The sequence below is a fragment of the Rhinatrema bivittatum genome, chromosome 4 (assembly GCF_901001135.1).
Source record: "Rhinatrema bivittatum chromosome 4, aRhiBiv1.1, whole genome shotgun sequence".
Taxonomy (NCBI): domain Eukaryota; kingdom Metazoa; phylum Chordata; class Amphibia; order Gymnophiona; family Rhinatrematidae; genus Rhinatrema; species Rhinatrema bivittatum.
The window spans coordinates 52,915,049-52,937,767 of record NC_042618.1 but is presented as its reverse complement, the minus strand read 5'-3'; the positions used below and the strand labels follow the sequence as shown (position 1 = coordinate 52,937,767).

The following is a 22,719-nucleotide window of genomic DNA, read 5'->3' as shown; positions in this document are numbered from 1 at the left end:
TGATGGTATAGACTGACGAGGGGGGAGGGGAGAGTAGCCTATTGCACAAGCACCTTCTTGAAATGAAAATAAACCTTCTGACTGCTTGTAAGTAGGAGGAGAGTTCTTAACTACAGTTGTATTGTTAGTTAATGGGTAACACAAATGCTTATTTTTTGTCCAGAGATCAAACATGTGCAAATGCTGCTCTAATTTCTTTGGAAAATTACCTTTATTTTTCCTTATGGCTTGAAACAATCCCTTCAATGCGGATACATCGGGAGAACCCCCTTCTGGCCAGTAAAGGGTTGGATCTCTCAATGCCCACTTCATCCATTTATTATGAATTTAGTTTATTTCCTTATGTAACAAAGGATATTCATCGAATACTTTACTTAGTGCAGTAAAGTCATGACTACAAAAAACCTTCAGATTCCTAGAAATTATGATATCAAAATCCGGTGTTAGGACATAAGAATTTTCCAGCATCAGTCCAACCAGATAATAATATCACGAAAGTATATGCCACTCTTATTTGAAAGTGGTCTTAGAACAGCAAATAAACAATATAGCAGCGAAAAAAAGAACTTAGAAGCAAGATAGAACAAAGGTAAGTATCAAGCAAATATCAAGTAAAAACAAATAAAGCAAATATACTCACGATTATAGAAGAAAGTTATTCACCGTCTTCAATCGATCGTCTTCTACGTGACTCAAGTAACCACTCGACATCGCGTAGTCCCCTCCATAGCTTAAGTATCTTAACTCAACATTACTAACTTCACTTAACCCTCAATTATTCCTACAGAGACTGCTGTAAAAATAATTACAGAAGAAAGTTGAGGTTGTCACCCCACTTATACATTAATGGTGGGGGTGGAAGGGAAATAGAATAAAAAAGGTTACTAAGAGCCAAGAGAAACAGATAAGTATGTGAGAGGAAAAAAAAAAGTGCGAAAGCTTGCTGGGCAGACTGGATGGGCCGTTTGGTCTTCTTCTGCTGTCATTTCTATGTTTCTTCTAAACTTTTAAAAAACTGCTCCTTCTCTTAACCATCCTCTGCTACCAGAAATGTTAATCTGGTTTTTTAAATAAGCATTCTAGACAGTCTTTTTTTAGAATTAAACAAAAAGTTTTTATTAGCAAGAGGAGTAAAGGAACAACTACAAAATCGTCTAAACATTCTGAAGGGCCTGGGATCAGATCTCTGCCAGCTGCCTGCAAAAGTAGCAAACAAAAGATACCAGCCACTGATCATCTGCTTTAGTCACACCTTTATACCTTTTCCTATCTTGAACACACCAGCATTTCTTCTTTGACCATATAAGGTATTTCCTCTGCCTTTCTTGGTGTATTACTTTCTTGAGTCCTGAGTACACATCCATCACAGTGCTTGATATCTATATGTTACTTGGCATATGCATATCTTAACGAAGGAAGTCTCCTAATTGTTCAGAGTCTGAGGTTCAATACACAACCCATCAGCATTTCCTCATTAGGAACAGAGAAACAATGCACAACTTATTATTCCTCACTTACTGCCTATAAATACACATCTTTAAAAACATGTCCTCTATCCCATTGAGAACACATAATACAAGTGAACTCTCGCCCATCTTTCCTTTATTTTTAATTTTTGTTTTGCTGGCACCAGGCTGTCCTAATCCCCCTTTGCTAGCATCTTGTGCTGTTTGCTTTTCCAGTATGAGATGACGCGGCTTTATGGTCGGCGATGGTGTTCCTATAGCTCCTTCACCGGAAATGGCCACAGCATGTCCGGCCACACGAACATCTGCAGAACAGGTCCACTCTGTCAGCAAGCAGAAACCATTCTCTGCTGTTGCACCCCCACCTTCTCTCTTTTTTTTTTTTTTTTGGTTTGCTGAAATGACCCGCTCCACTTGGCCCGGACACCATGACGATCGTGTCGCAATAAGCCACATGCTTCCACTCATGCGGTCCTCCATTGGCACACTTGATCATGGTGCACCGATCACGGGCCTGCACCTCCGAACCCGATATCCGTGCCACAATGCGCCAATCCATTTCCCGATCGACATGCTCCCTCCCCCAAAGTCACTGCAGTGCCTGCGCCGTCCCACTCGACACCAGTGCAGACCTGTTCCCAAGGCTGAGACCCATTCCCCTACTGGATCACACAGCACACAGGTACATCCCATGAATCGACACTCAACAATCTCAGGTACACACCAGGGCACTATTGCCGCAATTTTATCCAGAAATATCTAATTATTACTACGGTACCATTCCGACAAGGAAACAATTGAATGCCTCAGCCTGCCCTCTGGATGCACAGAAGATCTGACAGTGTGCCTGCCCATGCCAGCTATCGCCTGGTGAACTCCGGTGCCGTCACCCAGGCCCTGATCCTGCTGCACAGATAGGAGAAATCACCAAAAGAAATAGCTGCTCACGGGAGAGAGGAATAGGGGCAAGCGCCGGCTCACAGCTGTTTAAATAGCCACTCCCTGACGTTGCTCTGTTCTCCAGCTCTTCTTCCCTATTGACTAGTGGTTTTCCTACGCAACTATGTTTAATCTCCCTCTCCCCCGCCTCTCCGTCCTCCACCTGATCACCATCATCCCCTCTCCCTTCATCCACTAACCTTTCCTGCCCTTGTTATGCAGGAGGCAGCCCGAGCACTGCATGAGTTGTGGCTTCGCACTTCTCCAATTGTTGAGCTCATCTTCTAAAATAATTTTGTTACGGCTTGATAAAAATGTTCTGAGCATGCAGAAGAAAGTGCCATCGTACATGACCCATTAAACAACCTCCACACCACCTACAGACCTGCCCACAAGCACCCATTCAGCATTATATATACTTGTGTTTTATTCACTCCTGGCAGCTCTAAGGCACAAATGTTTCATTGCTCCCGACTTATTTGGCTAAGTAGTTAGCTATCTCAAGCTTTGCTAGATAAGTCCAGGCTGGTGCAAAGATATCCGGTTAACATAGCCAGATATTATCGCAAATTGTGCTTCGGGCATATTGCACAGCTTAGCGCCAGGAAAAAAAGGTGTAGTTATTTCCGGGGTTAAACATGTGCGATTGTGTGCGTTACACTGTCGCACACTGCGAGAATGGCCCTCATTTTCATTGATCCCACTCAAACCCCTCCCATTCACGCCCCTTTGAGTAAATGTGTAAAATTTGCATTCGCACCATGCATTGTGATAACGCCATAACACATGCGATAGATATTGCGCGTGTAACGCCATAACGCATTTTGATAAATGACCCTGTTACTTATCTTGACCTAATCCTGCTGCCCGGGACTGCTCAGAATTTGAATGGCTAAACATATTTAGCTGCTTAAAAGGTGGTACATTTTCAAAGTCTGTGATCTGATTTCCTAATTCTATAGTTTGGCAAGTAGATTGCTTTGGAAATTTACTCCAGAATAATCAGGATGTAACACTGGCTGTGTTTGTCAGCCACAAATTTTTACAGTATAATTTAGCTGCAAGAAAAAATTAGCACTTATAATCAGCATTTTATTTATCAAAAGATGTAAACTTTTTTGAATGTAATGTCCCATTGTCTTGTCCTAGAATACAGTGAACGTTACAGGGATCCAGGACAGATGTTTATGTTGGGAAGAGTGGAGGAGACGGTGAACTGTTTATATTGACCTTTCATTTTGTTGTTTGGTTATACTGGAGATGAAAAGGAAAACACAAATGTGAAGGAAATGCATGTCATATGCAGTACTAACATGTTATTCAATTTAATAGGAGGAAACAAAGGTAAAAAGAGAACAGTACAAACTAGTTAAAAGCAATACGGAACGTGTGGAATCCCATTTGGAAGAAGCAACTAAACTACTTAGCGACTCTGTTGATATTTCTACAGATATTCTTAAGAAATACATTCAGAATTTGAAGGTACGTAAGCAAGCAGCTAACTTTTTAGCTTTTTTGTGTTCTGTTTGAAATACTTTATTGAAGATCTAAAAACTACATGATATCTGAAAAGTGCATTCTTGACAGTATTGACGTGCAGATGGGTCTACAGTGGCAAGTCTATAATGAAATGCAAAGTTCCGGGTGACTCTTTCATGAGTTAATGTCATCGGATCATAGACTAGTTTTTGTTTAATAATGCAGTCACTATGTATCTGTTCTGGGACGTATTTATTTTCTTCTACAAAAGCTGTAAATCAGGTACTACTGGCAATAGATGAGGAGCCACTCAATGCATCAAAGATGTTTGTATGATATTTTTTAGACTTCTTTGAATTCATTGTCTAATGATGTCTTCTGAAAGAATTATCATGACATTTTTACAGTCATTTTACTATGCATATGCAGATACTGAATATGTAAACACGGGTCAATTAAAAAAAAAATTTTCAGCAAATTTTCAATTGAACATGGATCATAAATTTTCAACTGAAAATTCTCCTAAATGTAGGGCCCTAAAATTAGATCTGCAATTAATTTCCTAAATTTAGGAGCCCGTTAAGTGCCTAGTGCTGAAAATCAGTGCTAAGCGCTTATGTTTTCCTTTCTCCCTAACTCCGCCCCTGTAGCCACCCACTTTAGGATTTTAAATTTAGACACCTAGAGGAAATAAGCTCCTATATTTAGGGATTCAGCCCCAGTCAGTTTTCAAAGTGGCCAGTTTAAGTTTCTAATTCTCCGTTATAGGCACTAAACTGTTTGAAAATTGACTCCACAGAGATATATAACCATAAAACCGAGCAACTATGAGCTGAAAGTCATAAAAAACCTACACACAATCTCACAGACTCATTTTTACAAAATGACTTTCTCTGCAGAGAGTTCCATTAGAGCAAAAGTTCAGTTTTGTCAAAACCATTTTTCCTGGCAGAATAAGTTTGGAAATGGGATTTACAAGGAAATCCATCAGATAATAAACTGTCTTGCTGGGGTCATTTTTGTTTAAAATGCTGAAATTTTTGGATACCCCCCCACCCCAAAAAAACCCCCCCAAACCCTTATATTATTTTCCAGACTCTGGAGTAGGGCAGACATTATGGGACCTCTAGTCGGTGATGACAGAATGATTATTGTAATGAAATTCTCCATTTCTGTCTTTGATATTAAATTAATTAATTTATTAACGTGATATTGTGGCTTTCTCCAAAATGGTCTCAAGATGGATTACAATCAAAATTAATTGCAGTTGCATCATAATTTACAATCATCATAGGAATAATTGACCACAAAGGCGTAACATAACCTGATAAGATCAGAGATATGGGGTAGATTAGCATGGTTGTCTGGAATGAATCAGAGCATGTGCTAAGTGACTGGTCTGCTTGATATAATGTAAAGAGTAGAGCCAGATATGGGTGCAGATGCATAAATCAGGTATCATGTATAAAAAAGAAGAGACCTTTAAAAAAAAAAAAAAAGCGCCTTAGGGAGTTGGTAAGGGGGTCTCATGATTGAGAATTCTGGTAGTCATAAGGAGGGAGGTCTCTATGGGATCTATGAGAAAGTCTAGGTGAACAGCCAAACCTTGACTTGCTTTCTTGAAGGTAAGATAGCTTTCTTCAAGGCAAAAGGGTAGCAGTAATTTTTGCCGTAGTTTTGGGGCAGAGCAGCTGAATACACGAAGTCTTGTGCGAGTTAATTTAGCTGCTGTCAGAGTAAGGGAGGATAGGAGGGGTCATTTGGAAGGATTGGCGTACTCTTGTGTGAGTGAAGGAGTATGTATATTTATTTATTTATTTATTTATTTATTTATTTAAAGTCTTTTATAAACCGAAGTATAGCAATCTGCCTTCACTCCAGTTTTACAGTATAACAACTTGATACAGACAAAGAACAATATAAATGGGTAACCATTTGATACAGACAATGAACAATATAAATGGGTATCATGATAACTAGACGTAACGGAAACATCGAAGAAAATTTAGGCTAAACATGTCTAACTATGTATAAATATTGCCTAATCGGGGTATAGTAGTGAGAGATACTTGGGGGCCAGTTTGTTCACACATTTGAAGATGAGACAGAGTTATGTCAGTGAGCTGCCTCAGGATAATTTTATTCAATTCTTTGATCACTTTGCCATTGTGTTTTGGGAGAGCCACAATAGAAAGGAAGCCCTGCTAATACATTGGCTTACTGTTGAATCTATGAACTGTAGCACATGACTGTAATTTTATCTGTGACTCATGCTCACCTATACTAACCTGGTCAATGGGCATAGATTAAAAGCACCATGCCTGTCAGAAATCAGTAGGTAGCTATGACTGGATAGATGACAGCAATTAGAACAACCACTGCAGGAGATATTTCCAGCAGTCACTTGACCTATCCATATAGCACAGAGGTAAGGTCTCTGGCACAGCTGGAATTGATCTGTTCATATTTTGCTGTCAGAACATGCTGTTCTTGCCAGTCAAGGACATGTATTTTAGATGAGTAGTCCTTAGATGTTAGCTTTTCGGTGGCATTTTATTTTGTATATACTAGAAAACAAACCAATTTAAAAAGCACACATTAAAGGTTAATGCATACATTATACAAAAGGTAAATTGTGTTTTATGTAAAATTGCACAAGTAAAAGATTTTTACTTCTTACTGATAAAATGACTAAAAGAACTTATGTAACCTACACAAAGATAAGGCAATAAGTAAGGAAACCTGGTCCATTCACTATGGGCAATGTAAGTAGATAAACTAATTTAAACAAGTAAAGTCAATGAGCTTTGCAAGGGAATTAAGTGCAAAAATCCATTTTATTGAAGTAGCCACTTTTCCCATTGTATCCTGTTTCTCATCTATTTTTGCATTTGGAGCAACTCAGGTTTTCCAGATGTTTTTTTTCTCAGCTACATAGATTAGGTGCAGATCTGAATACATGGACTTGCTTGTAAGTATAAAATCTGAAACAAGTCTTATTTCATTCATAGGCTTTGCAGAGTAAAGCTACAGAACTAGATTTTCACGATTCCCCAGAAAGTTCTTCCAAAGCAGATGCTTCAGCAAAGCTTCTGAAGGAAAAACTAAGCGAGGTAATTCGTATATATGTATGCAGCCTGCCTATAAGCCAAAATTTGGAATCTACTTTGCATTTCATGTTAAATTGTATAAGAATGTAGTATAACTTCAAGTATATATAACGTGCAGTATTATGAGGGTTTATGATCAGGATATATTTAAAAATGGAATTGGTCAGTCTGAGGCCAATTTTCAGTCTTCAGCAGTGCATACAGGCCTGATTTTCAAAGGGAAATTCCCAACAGAGCTTTCTTTTGAAAATCTCTGGCATACTCTGGTATGTGGGATAAAGTGCTGGAAAACAGGCCTAGGAAACTTATTATTAAATCCCTGCACTTGCTTTCTCTGGCCCTCCCTGACCCCCCCCCCCCCCCCACCCCCCCAGCATCTCTTGTTTTCTCCATAGGGGCAGCAGATGCACTTTTACCTTCAGAAGTTTGGGGGGCAGTTTTCAAAAGGGCCTTCTCTGCAGGAAAACACACGTTTGCTTGTAGAGAATCCCTTTGAGAACTACCCCATAATGCAAAGAAAATGTGGTTTTCATTTTGCCTCTTATGGTTTAATTTGTATAATTAATGGGAAAAAAATCAAACTTTTGTATACTGTATTACATTTCTATAATGTAATATAATCAATGGCATTTAAATGCTTAAAATGCATTACTTGTACTTCAGTTTAGCTATCTGTCATAAAATAAACCTCAAACTATGTTTATCTTATATATAGACTACAGAGAAAATTTCAGATGTAATTGCAAATTCCATAGAACTTCTTCCTAATGTAGAAAAGATTGAAGAGCTCATTGCTGCTGCACAGATCTGGATTTCAGAATCAGAGCACATTGTTAAGGATGTTAAATTGAAAGGATGCACAGAAGCTCCAGGAGAAGAATTTTTAAAGGTAAAGAATTAATTCAACCCATTTCTTTGTCTTGTCTGGTAAATCACAGGTATATATTTAAAGAAGTGACTCTCTACTTTGCCCTTGTCTTTAAAACACGAGATAGACATGGGGGAAGGGATAGGAACTGTCCAAAAAGGTAATTTTTGGGGTCTTGACATGACTTCACAAATTGCCAGCTATACACAGGGAACTGAAGAGTGGCTGAAAAGCTTCCTTTCTCAAAATCTTAATGGTTTGGTTTCATTCCATCCACAAACTATGGAAAGAATCCAAAATCCAAGTTGAGCACAAAGCTGTCTAAAGTGATTAGCCTCAGGTTTGAGCTGAAATACCATGAGAATAGTTCTTAGAGCATTTCCTTGGGTGGAAACGCAGTATGTCACTCTGTCTGCAGACATAGTCCTTGACCATGTTAAGGATGTTGGACCTTATGGTCTCATCAATCCATTTAATTCTTTGTACTGTTGCATAGAGGAGAAGGAGTGATGGTGTACTGAAGAAGGGCAGGCTGGACCGCTGTAAGGGATAGGGAAACTTAGCAAGAAACCGTTTAAAGAAATTCTGCTTCATTACATAGTTGGTGTTTTTTCAATCATGGTCCATAGCTGGAAGCATATAAATTTTAATAAATTCAATTTGTTGTCTGAGGGAGTAGTTCCACTGATAGATATTAAGGCAGCTGTCAAAAATGCAGAAATTCTACCGCCAGAAGAAAGCCAGTCTTTCATCCGGAATCGATGCTCTAGTCCAGAGCTGAACATCAGAAGTAGTCCTGTATTCATTTCCTCCATGGCCTATGGAGTGCTTCACAGGATCTCAAAACTTCCAGATCTGATAATTCTAGTAGCTCCTGAATTGGCCACGACATCTTTTGGTAGACAGATCTTATACAGTTGGTGAATGGAAATCTTTTGAAGCTTCCATCACACAGGGAGTTGCTTCACAGAGTCCGGTTTGGCACAAGGATCCAGATCGATTTCATCTTTCGACTTGGCCTTTGAAAGGTTGCAATTGGTGAAGAAAGGCTATTCTCAAACTATAGTGGCAACTGTTTAAAGGCTAGAAGGTTTTGTACTTCATTAGACTGTGTGGCTTGGAGTGTGTTTGAGGTTTGTGCACTGGAAAGCAGTGGATTCCTGATAAAGATTTGGTGGCAATGATTCTAGGATTATTACAGGATGGTTTTCCAAGGGTTTGAACCTCCGTTCCCTGAAGGTGCAGTTTGCAACTCTTGCATGCTACAAGGGATATACATTGGGCACACCCTTGACTTCTCTTCCAGATGTATCTTGGTTTTTTGAGGGGCAAGTAGCATATTAGGGCAACTGTTTTGTTCTACTGCTTATTGTTCAGCCCAAAGAAGTTCAAAGTTAAAAGCATTTTCTGATAGAGAACTCCTTTTTATTGATTATGAAAGATATGGTCCAGATTTGTGTAGTTCGCTTCTGCAGAGGTTGATCTCGAATTTCTACATGAATCAGACAACTCATTTACATTCGTGCAGCAAATATTTAGGTGTGGCTGAGTTCAAAGTACTTTACACTTTAGATGTGAGAAAAGTTCCTTTTCTCTTGAAGTCTGGAGAACATTTTCATGGGTGATGATTCAGATCAACTGAACCAAATCACAGTGAACCTGGAAGATGTGGTGTGCTGAAGAGTAGTAAATCACCTGGACTGGATGGTATACACCCCAGGGTTCTGAAAGAACTAAAACAATGAAATATCAGACTTATTTCAATTAATTTGTAACCCATCATTAAAATCATCCAATGCACCTCAAATTTGGAAGATGGCCAATGTAACCCCTATATTTACAAAGGGATCCGGGAAACTATAGACTGGTGAGTCTGACTTCAGTGCCGGGAAAAATCATGGAAACTGTTTTAAAGAATAAAATCACAAAAGATTTAGATAGACATGGTTTGATGGGACACATCCAATAGGGATTTATCCAAGGAAAGTCTTGCTTTACAAATCTCCTATATTTTTTGAAGGGGTCAATAAGCATGTGGATAAAGGTGAACTGGTAGATGTGGTGTATTTGGATTTTCAGAAGGTGTGTAACAAAGTCCCACATGAGAGGCTTCTAAGAAAACTAAAACGTCATGGGATAGGAAGCAAAGTCATTTTGTGGATTGCAAGCTGGTTAAAAGACAGGAAACAGAGAATAGAATTAAATGGTCAGTTTTCACAGTGGAAAAACGTGAACAGTGGAGTGCCTCAAGGATCTGTACTTGGTCTGGTGCTTTTTAATATATTTATAAATGATCTCGAGAAGGGTACGACGAGTGAGGTGATCAAATTTGTGGAAGACACAAAATTATGCAGAGTAATTAAATCTCAAGCGTATTGTGATGAATTGCAAGAGGACCTTGCGAGACTAGAAGATTGGGCTTCCAAATGGCAGATGAAATTTTAACATGGACAAGTGCAAAGTGATGTATATAGGGAAAAATAACCCTTGCTGTAGTTACAAATGTTAGGTTCTATCTTAGGGGTTAACACTCAGGAAAGAGATCTAGGCATTATAGTGGATAGTACATTGAAATTGTCGGCCCAGGGTGCTGGGGCAATCAAAAAAGCAAATAGAATGTTAGAAATTATTAGGAAGGGAATGGCAAATAAAACGGAGGATTCATAATGCCTCTGGATCACTCCACGGTGAGACCGCCCCTTGAATACTATGTGCAATTCTGGTCACCGCATCTCAAAAAGAATATAGCTGCACTGGAAAAAGTTCAGAGAAGGGCGACCAAAATGATAAGAGGCATAGAACGGCTGCCCTATGAGGAAAGGCTAAAGAAGTTAGGGCTATTCAGTTTGGAGATATGATAGAAGTCTACAAAATCATGAAAGGACTTGAACAAGTTAATGTAAATCGGTTATTTACTCTGTCAGATAATAGAAGGACCAGGGGGTACTCCATGAAGTTAGCAAGTAGCTCATTTAAAACAAATCAAAGAAAATAGTTTTTTACTCAGCACATAGTTAAGCTCTGGAATTCATTGCCAGAGGATGTGGTTTCAGCAGTTAGTGTAACTGGGTTTAAAAATGGTTTGGATAAGTTCCTACAGGATAAATCCATAAACTGCTATTACAGTAATTAATAAGCAATAGTAGCTTGTGATCTAACTAATGTTTACTTGCCAGGTACTTGTGACTTGGATTGGCCACTGTTGAAAACAAGATACTGGGCTTGATGGACCCTTTGTCTGACCCAGTATGGCATATCTTATGTCTTTTTGGCCTGTTTAGTAAGTCTAGAATGGTGAGGCAGCAACTATAGTTATGTTTACCTCATTGGATTCATGAGGTTATTTCGGGAGTCTGTGTGGATTCTGGTACTCCCTTAACTTTTTGCCACCCAAAAAGTTAAGGGAGTACCAGAATCCACACAGACTCTCGAAATAACCTCATGAATCCATGCCACGAGTGCTCAAGTTACTTATTTAGGCACAGCTGAGGTTTGGTATTATATATGGAAATTTTTACGGCACCAGCTTGATCTTCATTGTATTCTTTTCTAAGCATTTTTGTTTAGGAGTGTCAGAGAGGAGGTTTTCTTTGCCTCCAAGGTATTGAGAGCAGATTTGACAGCGTCTCACTGTATTTGGAGAAGCTTGGGTACATCCCATTCATTTTGACTAGTCTGATTGAATGAAGAAGAAGGTGAAATTAGTTCTTACTTGATAATTTCCATTGCTTAAGTCCAGTTAGACCAGACCAGGACCCTCCCTGTGCTTCCAAACTTACATAACTCTTTAATTGCTATGTAAACTGATAATAGAGAGAGCAGCTTCCATGCAGTTGAGTGATTTCACATTTGCTTCTAAAACTATTTTCTGGAAGTCAACTGGTAGTTTAAAAAAAAGAATAAAATCATGTTTTGTTTGTTTGCATTGATATTGTCTACAGTTAGCTTGTTACAGATAACACTGGCAGGCTGAGGTCAGCAAGGATGCTTATAAGGAGTGACAATAGCAAACCTGTTGTTCTCTGTTTCCATCTGCTGGTTGGTCAGCATAACCCATTTGTCTGGACTGCTCTGAATGGATTCAAGGAAAGGAAATATTTGGGTAAAAAGTAATTTCACCTTCTATGCCACCAAAAACTGTTTGCTGCCCTATTTTTTGCTTTTTTTTTTGTCAAGAACAGAGAGCGCCATATGTATAACTATAATGAACTGCTTTTTTTCAGAGAAAACCAAATTGCTTACCTTTAAAGGATGTTTTCTGAAGGCAGCAGTTTACAGTTACAGAAACCTTCCCTTTTTCCCTTTGTGGAGTTGAGTTTATTAATTATAGAAAGGAGGCACACTTCAAAGCCGCACAAATGCTGGAAGTACTGCATAAACTTGTCGGGCCCATCATATGACTAGTGAGACTGCTGTCTTCAGAGAATACCTACTACAGGTAAGCAATTTTGTTTTATACAATTAGGAAAACTAGGATAAGAAAATTATTCCTTACCTGCTAATTTTCGTTCCTGTAGTACCATGGACCAGTCCAGACGGTGGGTTATGTCCCCCGTCCAGCAGATGGAGTCAGAACAGAGCTCGAGAGTGGCACCTCATAGGCTAGCGCACCCTCTGCTGGAGCTCAGTATCATGAATAACAAAGCTGAAAATAGCCAGGTAAAGAAACAAGTTGGATCAAGGACCTGAAGTGAAAACCTCAAAAACAATAACAATAACAATAACAGGTGCGACCAGCAACCCAGGTCGCAACAGGCAAACTTGTGAGGAGCTGCAACCTCGAACAAAAACCAGGTAGACGAGGAAAAGTAGACAATAAGACAGCTATACAGTCAAGAACCCGAGCAGGAGCTTAAATCCCAGAGTGGTGGGCGTCTGGACTGGTCCATGGTACTACAGGAACGAAAATTAGCAGGTAAGGAATAATTTTCTTTTCCCTGTACGTACCAGGACCAGTCCAGACGGTGGGATGTACCAAAGCTTCCCTAAACCGGGTGGGCCCCCGAAAGCCCTGCTCGGAGGACCTGATCGCCAAAGTGGCCAGATCCCGAGGGAGCCAGGTGCAACCGATAGTGCCTGGCGAACGTATGCAGCGACTTCCATGTCGCCGCCCGGCAGATCTCCTGTGGCGAGACGGAACGAGACTCAGCCCAGGAAGTTGCCTGCGAGCGAGTAGAGTGAGCTCGGACGCCCCTGGGTGGGTCCCGCCCAGAACCGATGTAGGCCGCCGAGATGGCATCCTTGATCCAGCGGGCAATGGTCGTCTTTGACGCGGCGGCGCCCTTCTTGGGTCCCGACCAGAGGACAAACAGATGATCGGAGACCCGGAAGTCATTGGTAACCCCCAAGTAGTGGAGGAGCACTCGCTTCATGTCCAGGTGTCGGAGCGTCCGAGACTCCTCTGGAGAGAAAGCCGGGAGTTCAATCGTCTGGTTCAAATGGAACGAAGAAACCACCTTCGGCAGGAAGGCAGGCACTGTACGAAGCGAGATCCCGGCATCCGAAATACGTAGGTAAGGCTCCCTGCAGGATAGCGCTTGCAGTTCCGAGATACGACGAGCGGAGCATATCGCTAAGAGGAAAACCGTCTTCATGGTGAGATCCTTGAGAGTAGAACCTTGGAGAGGTTCGAACGGAGCACCCGCCAGGGCCCGGAGCACTAGATTAAGATTCCACGACGGGCAGGGGTCCCTGACCGGAGGCCGGAAATGCTGCACTCCCTTCAGAAATCGGGCGATGTCCGGATGGAGAAGGAGAGAAGTCGTGGACTGTAGCAGAACATTCAAGGCCGCTACTTGTACTCTGAGGGAATTGTACGCGAGGCCTTTATCCAATCCATCCTGTAAGAACAGAAGGATTAGAGAAACCGTCGCCTCCGTGGGCCGGGCCCCATGAGTGGTACACCAGGACTCGAAGACTTTCCACACTCGAACATAGGCAACAGAAGTGGAAGCCTTGCGGGCCTTAAGCATCGTCGAAATCACCGCCTCCGGATAGCCCCTGCGACGGAGGCGGCGCCGCTCAAAAGCCATGCCGCAAGACAAAAGAGTTCTGCCTGGTCGAAAAATACCGGACCCTGGTGCAGGAGCCGGGGGTGATGACCCAGACGAATCGGTCCGTCCACTGCCAGGAGTAGGAGGTCCGCGAACCAGGGACGTCGCGCCCATTCCGGAGCCACGAGAATCACGAGGCCCGCGTGGTTCTCTATCCTGCGAATGACCTTGCCCACTAGGGGCCAGGGAGGGAAGACATAGAGCAACTGGTCGGCTGGCCACGGTAGCACGAGAGCATCTACTCCCTCCGCGCCGCGCTCCCGTCGGCGACTGAAGAAGCGCGGGGCCTTGGTGTTGGCCGCCGTCGCCATTAAATCCAGTCGCGGAGTCCCCCAGCGGCGAACAAGGAGTTCCATCGCGTCGTCGGAGAGAGACCACTCGCCGGGGTCCAGCCGCTGTCGACTGAGGTAATCCGCTTGGATATTGTCCACCCCGGCAATGTGCGAGGCCGCGAGCCGGGCGAGGTGGCGTTCCGCCCATTCCATCAGGAGAGTGGTTTCGGTGGAGACGTGCTCGCTCCTCGTTCCGCCCTGACGATTGATGTAAGCCACGGTGGTCGCGTTGTCGGAGAGAATCCGCACCTCCCTGTTCCGAACCAAAGGGAGAAAACGCTGGAGCGCTAGTCGAACCGCTCTGGTCTCCAAACGATTGATCGGCCACCGAGACTCCTCCGAGGTCCACAGGCCCTGTGTGGCGCTGCGGTCGCAGACGGCGCCCCAACCCACGAGGCTGGCGTCCGTGGTCACCACCACCCAGGTGGGAATTTCGAGCGAAACGCCGCGGGCCAGGTGGGACGGCACCAACCACCACTTGAGGCTGTCCCGAGCCGCCTGAGGAAGAGGCAGAATCACTTGATACTCCTGTGAGACCGGTTTCCAACGAGAGAGCAGCGACGCCTGCAGGGGACGCAGGTGTGCAAATGCCCAGGGTACCATGTCGATCGTGGAAGCCATCACACCCAGGAGTTGTAGATAATTCCAAGCGGTGGGTTCTGTCAAGGACGCGAATTGACATATGTGCTCCCTTAAGGAGAGGGCCTTGTCTGCCCGCAGGAACACCATGCCCTGTTGCGTGTCGAAGGTCGCGCCCAGGAAGTCCAAGCGTTGAGACGGCACGAGGGAACTCTTGTGGAGGTTCACGACCCAGCCCAGGGAGCGCAGGACCTCTAAGACCCTGGCCACCGAGGCTTGTCCATGCGAGAAGGACTTTGCCCGCACCAGCCAGTCGTCCAGGTAGGGATGCACTAAGATCCCCTCCTTTCGAAGGGCCGCCGCCACTACCACCATGATCTTGGTGAAGGTCCGCGGAGCCGTCGCAAGTCCGAAGGGTAGGGCCCGAAACTGGAAATGCTGTCCGAGAATCTTGAAGCGAAGGTAACGCCTGTGGTCCGGGCGTATGGGGATGTGTAGGTACGCTTCCGTCAGATCCAAGGAAGCCAGGAACTCCCCCCGGTGCACTGCGGCAATTACCGAACGCAGTGTCTCCATGCGAAAACGGCTGACCCGCAGGGACCGGTTGACCTCCTTCAAATCCAGTATGGGCCGGAACGACCCGTCCTTCTTGGGTACTACGAAGTAGATGGAATAGTGCCCCGAGCCCACCTCGGCGAAGGGGACGGGCACGATAGCCTCTATATCCTGGAGTCGGTCCAGAGTTTGCTGGACCGCCATTCTCTTGAGCTCGGAGCCGCATGGGGAGAAGAGAAACTTGTCCCGTGGCGGACGGACAAATTCCAAGGCGTAGCCGTGCTGGATGGTGTCCAGGACCCACTGATCTGCGGTAATGTTTGCCCACTCCTCGAAGAATTCCGAGAGTCGACCCCCGATGGGGGGACCGGAGGAGTGGGCCGCTCTGGCATCATTGGGTAGATTTGGCAGGGGTATTTCCCTGCCCCGAGCCCTCTCTCGCGGGCCTCCGCCCGCGAAAGGAACGCGACCAAGGCTGTGGCCTGCTGGGGGCTGCGCGAGGACCCGGCTGCCGGTACGACCTGTAACGTCGCTGTGCCCTAGCTCTGGTTCTGGTGGAGGCAAACGCCCGATAGGGTCGCTGTCTATCCTCGGGTAGACGATGCACTGAGTTTTCTCCCAGCGATTTGATGATCTCATCCAGATCATTGCCAAAGAGAAACTTACCCCTAAAAGGCAGGGATCCTAAACTCGACTTAGAAGAGGCGTCCGCCGACCAATTTCGAAGCCATAACAGCCTCCGAGCGGCCACCACCGAGACCATGGAGCGGGCCAGCACACGGAAGAGGTCATACAGAGCATCCGCCCCGTAAGCGATGGCAGATTCTAGACTGTCGGCCTGGGCGGCCTCATCCGGAGGCAACTGCTGAGACGTCAGGAGCTGCTGGACCCAGAGCAGACTAGCCCTCTGAGTCAACGAGGTACACATGACGGCACGCATGCCTAGGGCCGAGACTTCGAACACTTTCTTGAGGAACGTTTCCAGCTTGCGGTCTTGCGTGTCGCGTAGGGCCGTCCCGCCAGTGACCGGGATCGTCGTCCTCTTTGTCACCGCTGATACCGCCGAGTCCACCTTAGGAAACCGGACGAGATCCAAGAAATCCTCTGGCAGCGGATACAATTTTTCCATGGCACGGGAGACCCTCAATGACGCCTCGGGGGCGTCCCATTCCCCCGTGAGGAGTTGCAGGAAGGATTCATGTACCGGGAAAGCCTTCGCCCGAGGCCTGAGGGCGGCTAGAACTGGATCTCCTTTCTTTGAACACGTAGCAACCGCTGGGGCCACCGGTGCCGGAGGGTCCGGCGGCGGATCCAAATCCAGCTCTTGCAGAGTCTGTTGGAGCAGATCCTGCAGCTCTTCCCTGTGGAAGATTCGTAAGGCGCGCGGGTCGTCGCCTTCCGCTTGGACATCCAGTTGTGCCGGATCCGGAGTGTCCGAAGGGTAACCTCCCGTCGAGGAAGCCGCTCCCACAGCACGAGGCGGGGATGGCAGAGCAGAGGTCCCTGGGACTGCCCCAGCCGGAATCCGAGGCCCGGAGGGTGGTAAGGCTAGCTTAGGGATCTTGGGAGGAGAGGGCCCTGCTGGAGCACCCCCCGGATCTGACAGACCCTGTAAATATGCCATATGCATTTTTAAAATGAAATCAGGGGAGAAAAACGGCAGACCGGGGGGCGCGCCCGAAGTAGAGGCCTCCTGAGGTAGGCGAATCGGCAGGCCCTCCTCGGAGCTGCGCGGGAGACGCGGTACGCCCCGAGCTGCAGCATCCTCCTCCTGCGCGTTTGCCGCGCCAGAATCCCCCTCCAAAATGGCCGCCATTCCCGCCCTCGGCGAGGAAATGGCCGGCCCACGCTTCCCGGGCTGCGGGGAGGGGGGCGTCGGGAGCGAACCCGAGCCGTGCGCGGCGTCTTCCTCCTCTGGAAGGCAGCGCGGGCAAACCCCCTCCCGCGAGAGACGAGACCCCTGCTCTCCGCAGGACTCGCAACGAAAAGAGCGCGGCATTGGCACGCCGCGCGAGAAGGACGCCTCGGGGGGGGCCGAAAGAAGATCGCAGCGCGGGGGGGCCGAAGTGGCCTGCACAACCCGCCCGAAGAGTCCTCAGGCACCGGCGGGAAATAACCCCTGCCGGCGCGCCCAGGCCCGAGAGAGAAGTGCCGGGCCGCGGGACTGACAGTCAAAATCGCAGAAGCCGGCGCCACCGGCTGAAAACGCTGAAAGGCAAAATCACAGAAACCAAACTTACCCAAACGTGAGTACAGAACCGCAGGAGGAGGCAGAATAGAAAACGGAAGGCACGCCTCCTCAAAAATTAACCTGACAAAATTTGTCTTAAATTTTTTTTTTTTTTTTTTTTTTTTTTTTTTTTAAACTAACTTGATCCAACCTGTTAACAGAAGAAGAAAATGACAGGAAGAAACTCAAGAAGAGCAAAATAAGTCCGAAAACCTGTCACTCTGGGGAAGCTCTGGTTTCCCCAACTCACATCTGCTGGAGTCAGAAAGATACTGAGCTCCAGCAGAGGGTGCGCTAGCCTATGAGGTGCCACTCTCGAGCTCTGTTCTGACTCCATCTGCTGGACGGGGGACATAACCCACCGTCTGGACTGGTCCTGGTACGTACAGGGAAAGTAGAAATCGAGTGCCATGTTAGCTCTTAAAAAAAAAAGAAATTTCTAAGGAACAAACCAACAAAATAATTGGTTAGTGATGATGAGGTCCATTTTCAGTAAGCCGGTTAGTGAACAAGTTATCTGGCTAGCATGAGCCAGGTAACTTGTCCTGGATATTCAGTTGGGTAAACACTCCATTGAATATCCCCAATTAAAGTTATCCAGTTAAAGTTAGCTGGATAACTTTCCACATAACTGGATATTCTTTTGAATATCTGGTTATGTTTAAAGTTATGTGGACCCCTCTGACAAGCGTGGCAACACTTAAACAAGTTCTTAGGTACCCCATCTGTCTGTGCCCAATTCTTACCAATACAAGGAAACCTCCAATTTACACTGGGGTCCCAGTCCGCGCTTTTTGGTTTTTGGGCTGCCCAGGGTATTACACAGTTGGGGTATGTTCTCCATGAGACTGGGAGCCTTTCTGTATTTCCACAACTAAGGGCACAATTTAAGCTACCGCCCACTCATATGTTTTCTTATTTGCAAATAAGACACTATGTTAACTTGTTGTCTCAAAACACCAAATCTATCACCACCTTCCAGATTATACATGATTATGCTCCATTTAGATAAAGTCGCAATCCCTCTCACTGTCCACTGCTCACAAGACTCTGAGGGGAAAGTTCTGGAATCCATGTTAGTCACAATGGCGGAGAGATGGAACAAAGATGGAATCTTTACAGTTACGCCTCCAGAGCTTAAATCTTGCTTCCAGCGGATCTGGAGGCTGTCTATAAATATGCTCTACAGGGAGATACAGATTAAATTTCTGAGGTGGGCATACATTTCCCCTCAAAGTGTGGCAAAATTCTCTTCCTGTGCCACCGGAGCGTTCTGGGCATGTCCCTCTATAAGGAAATTCTGGGACCACATTGCTAATTATTTGGCAGATCTCCTGGGGGCTCCCCTGCTTCTCTCCCCAAAACTGTTCCTTGTTGGCCTCATCACTTCATCAACACTTAGAGGATCTAAGAAAGATTGTTTGGTAGGTAAACCCACGATTCTACTTGTATGGAGGGGCAGTGTTGTACCAATGTTTTGATTGTGGCGCAACAGTCTGCATCGATTACTGCAGATGGAGAACTTGGCATTGAAGATGTCTCCATAGCATCGGTGGAAGTTTCTGCGAATTTGGGATTGTTATGTGCAAAACCTACCCCATCGTTCCAGGAGCCTAATTCTCAATGATTAATTGCAGTGGATTTTTATTTCTCTTCCAATGGTTTCTTCTCAAAGGCAGCGACCTGTGAACATAGTGCGTGGTTCAAGAACTGTGGACTGTGACCCCTAGGGGGAGGGGGGAGATTTTGAGGCTGTGGAATTGTTTCAGTAGAGATGGTTAATGATATGATGCATAAATGCTGTTGCATTGCCAGCCGGGGTGCATAAGTGTTCCTGCATCCTGGCCTGGATGGTTGTTCAATTTTGATCTCTGCAATCGTTGAAACTAAAGTTTTGTGGATATTCATAGCCAGATAACTTTAGACTTAACTGGCTATATTCAAAATACTTTAATTGGTTAAGTGCTGAAGGATTTAAAAAAAACAAAAAAAAACAAAAAAAACAAAAAAACAAAAAACTAAAACAGTTTATGGGCCTGCAAGTTTTAACCAGCCCTTCTCCTCTTCCCTTCCATCCGAACTCCAAAGGTCAAAGCGGCCTGCATTGCATAATGTAAGAAATATAGGGGCCAGTAGAATGGGCTGGTCAGGATCTCCTTTTTCTCCTCCCCTCCCTTCCCATCCTCACAGTGCCATGTATTTTTCTTTATCTTCAGTCTGGATTGCAGTAACATCCTACCATGACCCTGACGCTTCTTGGGTAGCTAGACGTAGCCGAGGTGGAAGCGCAGGCTTCCACTGCAGGGTTTGTAGGAGCTATGCTGAAAACATACGCTTCCATCGTGGTTCCTTAGCTACCCCAGACGTGTCAGGCCCGTAGGAAGCTACCATGATCGGGGCTGAAGATTAGGAAACATATGCGGTACTGTAAGGTGAGGGGAAGAAAAGAGGGGGCCTGGAGATACAGATGAAAAGAAAGGGACCCGGGCAAATTTGGAAAATCCCAAATTATGCGCATAGACTTAACCCTAGTTGCGTGAATGCCTTCACTTCAGTGTGGGTAAAAATGCGCACTTTATGGAACTCTAAGCATTCTTCTACCCAGATACAGAATGGGCAGCTTTTAGACAGGTGATTTAGTTGGGTAAAATGATTTTTCTCATGGAAATCCCTTTGAAAATTGAGCCAAAAGCAGGTTTTAAATTCTTTTGATATAAAATATTGGTTGTTGTTTTTTTTAATACCTTAAAATATGACCATGATTTATAATTATATTTCTCTTTAAGAAATGTATATATTCTAAAGCTAGAAATCTAATGTGCATATGTAGTGCTCCGCTCAGGTAATATTGTATAACTGCCACCAAGGTAGATGGGAACTGGCACATAAGAAATTCATTGGGCCCCACTATAAATTAGAGAACTAATGATTTATGGCTTTGTGCCTCTGTGCCCACTCAATAATTTGGAGTTAGGTGTGTAGTGAGAGACTACACACCTTGTACATTAACACAACTTCTTTTCTGTTAGAATCCAGATTATCTAACACATAAGAGGTAGTTTGCAAAGGAGCTGCATACATAAAAGTAGCATATATAGAAGACATTTTCAAAAGCCTATTTACTTGTGAGAGAGCTTTTGACAATTCGGTCCTATGGAGTGAATTTTCAAAAGAGTTATTCATGTAAAAGTGGCCGTTTTCAAAAGCCCATTTAAACATGAAAAAGCCAGTTCATGTGCATAAATCTTCTTGAAAATTACCTCCATAGAGTTCAGGTATGATCCTGGTACAAGTTCAAACTGGTCAGGAATTCAGCTAGGTAAGAGCTGCTTTTGACTGGAAGACAAATCTCCCTATTGCTCATCTTAGGGGCAGAAGTGAAAATAGACTTTGACACTATGATTTTGATGCAGGGCATTCTGGTCTTACTGCTTTGTTCCAGTAGAGACAGACTGTTTCAGGAGCACACTGTGTCTATGGTCCCATAAGGAAACAGTATCTCAATGTTCAACACAATTACATGGATGCCAATTTTCCTTCTTCATGATAACCATCTGCGGGGTGGTGCTTTACAAGATTAGTCCAGTAGTACCTGGCAAAAAATTGCTATCCATAGTACTAGTTCCTCTTATGCACTTTTAGCTGGGTCCTTGCAGCTAGTGCATAGGGCACCACTGAAGTGTAAACTCATGGGAGAGGGGAGTTCAACATTTTTTCCTCCTTTTTTTTTTTTTTTTTTTTTTTTAAGGTTCCTCATAGACATACAACAAAATCAAATGCACATCCCAAAGCACCTTTCCATTTCATCCTGTTACACCAGGCAAGTGAAATCAAGTGGGTTATGTGCCCCTACCAGCAGATGGAGGCAAAGAACAGTTTTCCTTGCTGACGCCATCGCCACTAAGAGGTGGTACAACACAGGATCAATTCAGTATTCTCTCTCTCCAGCAGATGGTAGGACATATTGGTGGTACAGCAGAATTTTTACTTGGCCTACCTCCCCCTTTTTTGGAGGGGTTTGGCAGTGGCAGTTTTTAAGGGTCAGGTACCTGGTATACTCTGTGTAGCAAGCCCACGGTGAGAGCTTTCAGTCTCCAGACATACTCAGATTAGATGTAAATCTTTTCTTCAATATAGAAATACTGTTATATGTTTGGAAGGGGAATTTTTTCTTCAAATTTCCAGCTAAATGTGTGATAAAAATTGATGGCATTAAGTATATTTTCTTTGAGCCAGATCAGCTTAAGATGTTACTAGATAGCACAGAATCCTCCAGGGCCTACTTACTTTAGCAGATGGCGATGATTGTACTTAATTTGTCAGACATTTCATTGTGTTTGTTTCTTATTTTGACAAGTTTGCTCTAAACTCCTTGGACCCCATTTGTGGACTTGTATAAAGGTTACAACTGTTTTATTTTCCTATTTCTTGAAATTGTATGATTACTTTTACATCCTTTTTTCTGCAAGTTGTATTGTGCTCGTTTGCGTATAATTCTGAAATATATAAAGTTTTAAAAAAATCTCCTGTTTCATAGGTAGGCCGTTTCCTATCCAGATGTGTCTTGCTTCCTTTGTGGAGTGAAGAGGCTGCAGCCTCCATTTAGGATAAGAGTGGCCTCTCCTTTTCAGCGTTTGAAACATGCTTCACTTAAGAATATTTCCTTGAAAGTGTATTTTCCTGATGGCAATCTGTTCGGCTTGATGTATTTGAGCTTCAGGCTTTTCCCTATAAGGATCTGTTTTTTGGGGGGGGGGGGGGGGGTTGTGATGAATTTGATATCTCTTAGTACCATGCCTTCCTTTCTTCTGAAGATAACGTCTGTGTTCCATCTCAATCAGACTATTTCTTTGCCGGATTTTTCTAGAGAGGAGTGTCAGGGCAACAATAAATCTTTGGAATATTGATTGCCCATCAATGTGTTAGATATTTCGAGGTTACTAATTCTCTCTGGAAAACAGTCAGGCTGTTTGTCTTGTGTGGAGGGCAACATAAAGGGAGGCAACCTCCAAAGCTTCTCTGGCAAGCTGGAACCATGGATGCAATATCTTCAGCATATATGCTTAAAGGCTGGCTGATGGCCAAGATATGTGCTTATTCTGCTAGAA

The 22,719-nt window shown here is 44.3% G+C and overlaps 1 protein-coding gene across 3 annotated transcripts in view; it reads left to right on the top strand.

Annotated features, from left to right (window-relative positions):
- The window catches only part of SYNE2 (spectrin repeat containing nuclear envelope protein 2), a 799,865-nt gene that overhangs the window by 205,935 nt on the left and 571,211 nt on the right, over window positions 1-22,719 (top strand). For all 3 annotated transcript variants that reach the window (XM_029598126.1, XM_029598125.1, XM_029598127.1), the window contains exons 18-20: window positions 3,738-3,887; window positions 6,896-6,997; window positions 7,710-7,883. In XM_029598126.1, coding sequence (XP_029453986.1) covers window positions 3,738-3,887; window positions 6,896-6,997; window positions 7,710-7,883 — 426 coding nt within the window. The remainder of the gene's footprint in view (window positions 1-3,737; window positions 3,888-6,895; window positions 6,998-7,709; window positions 7,884-22,719) is intronic.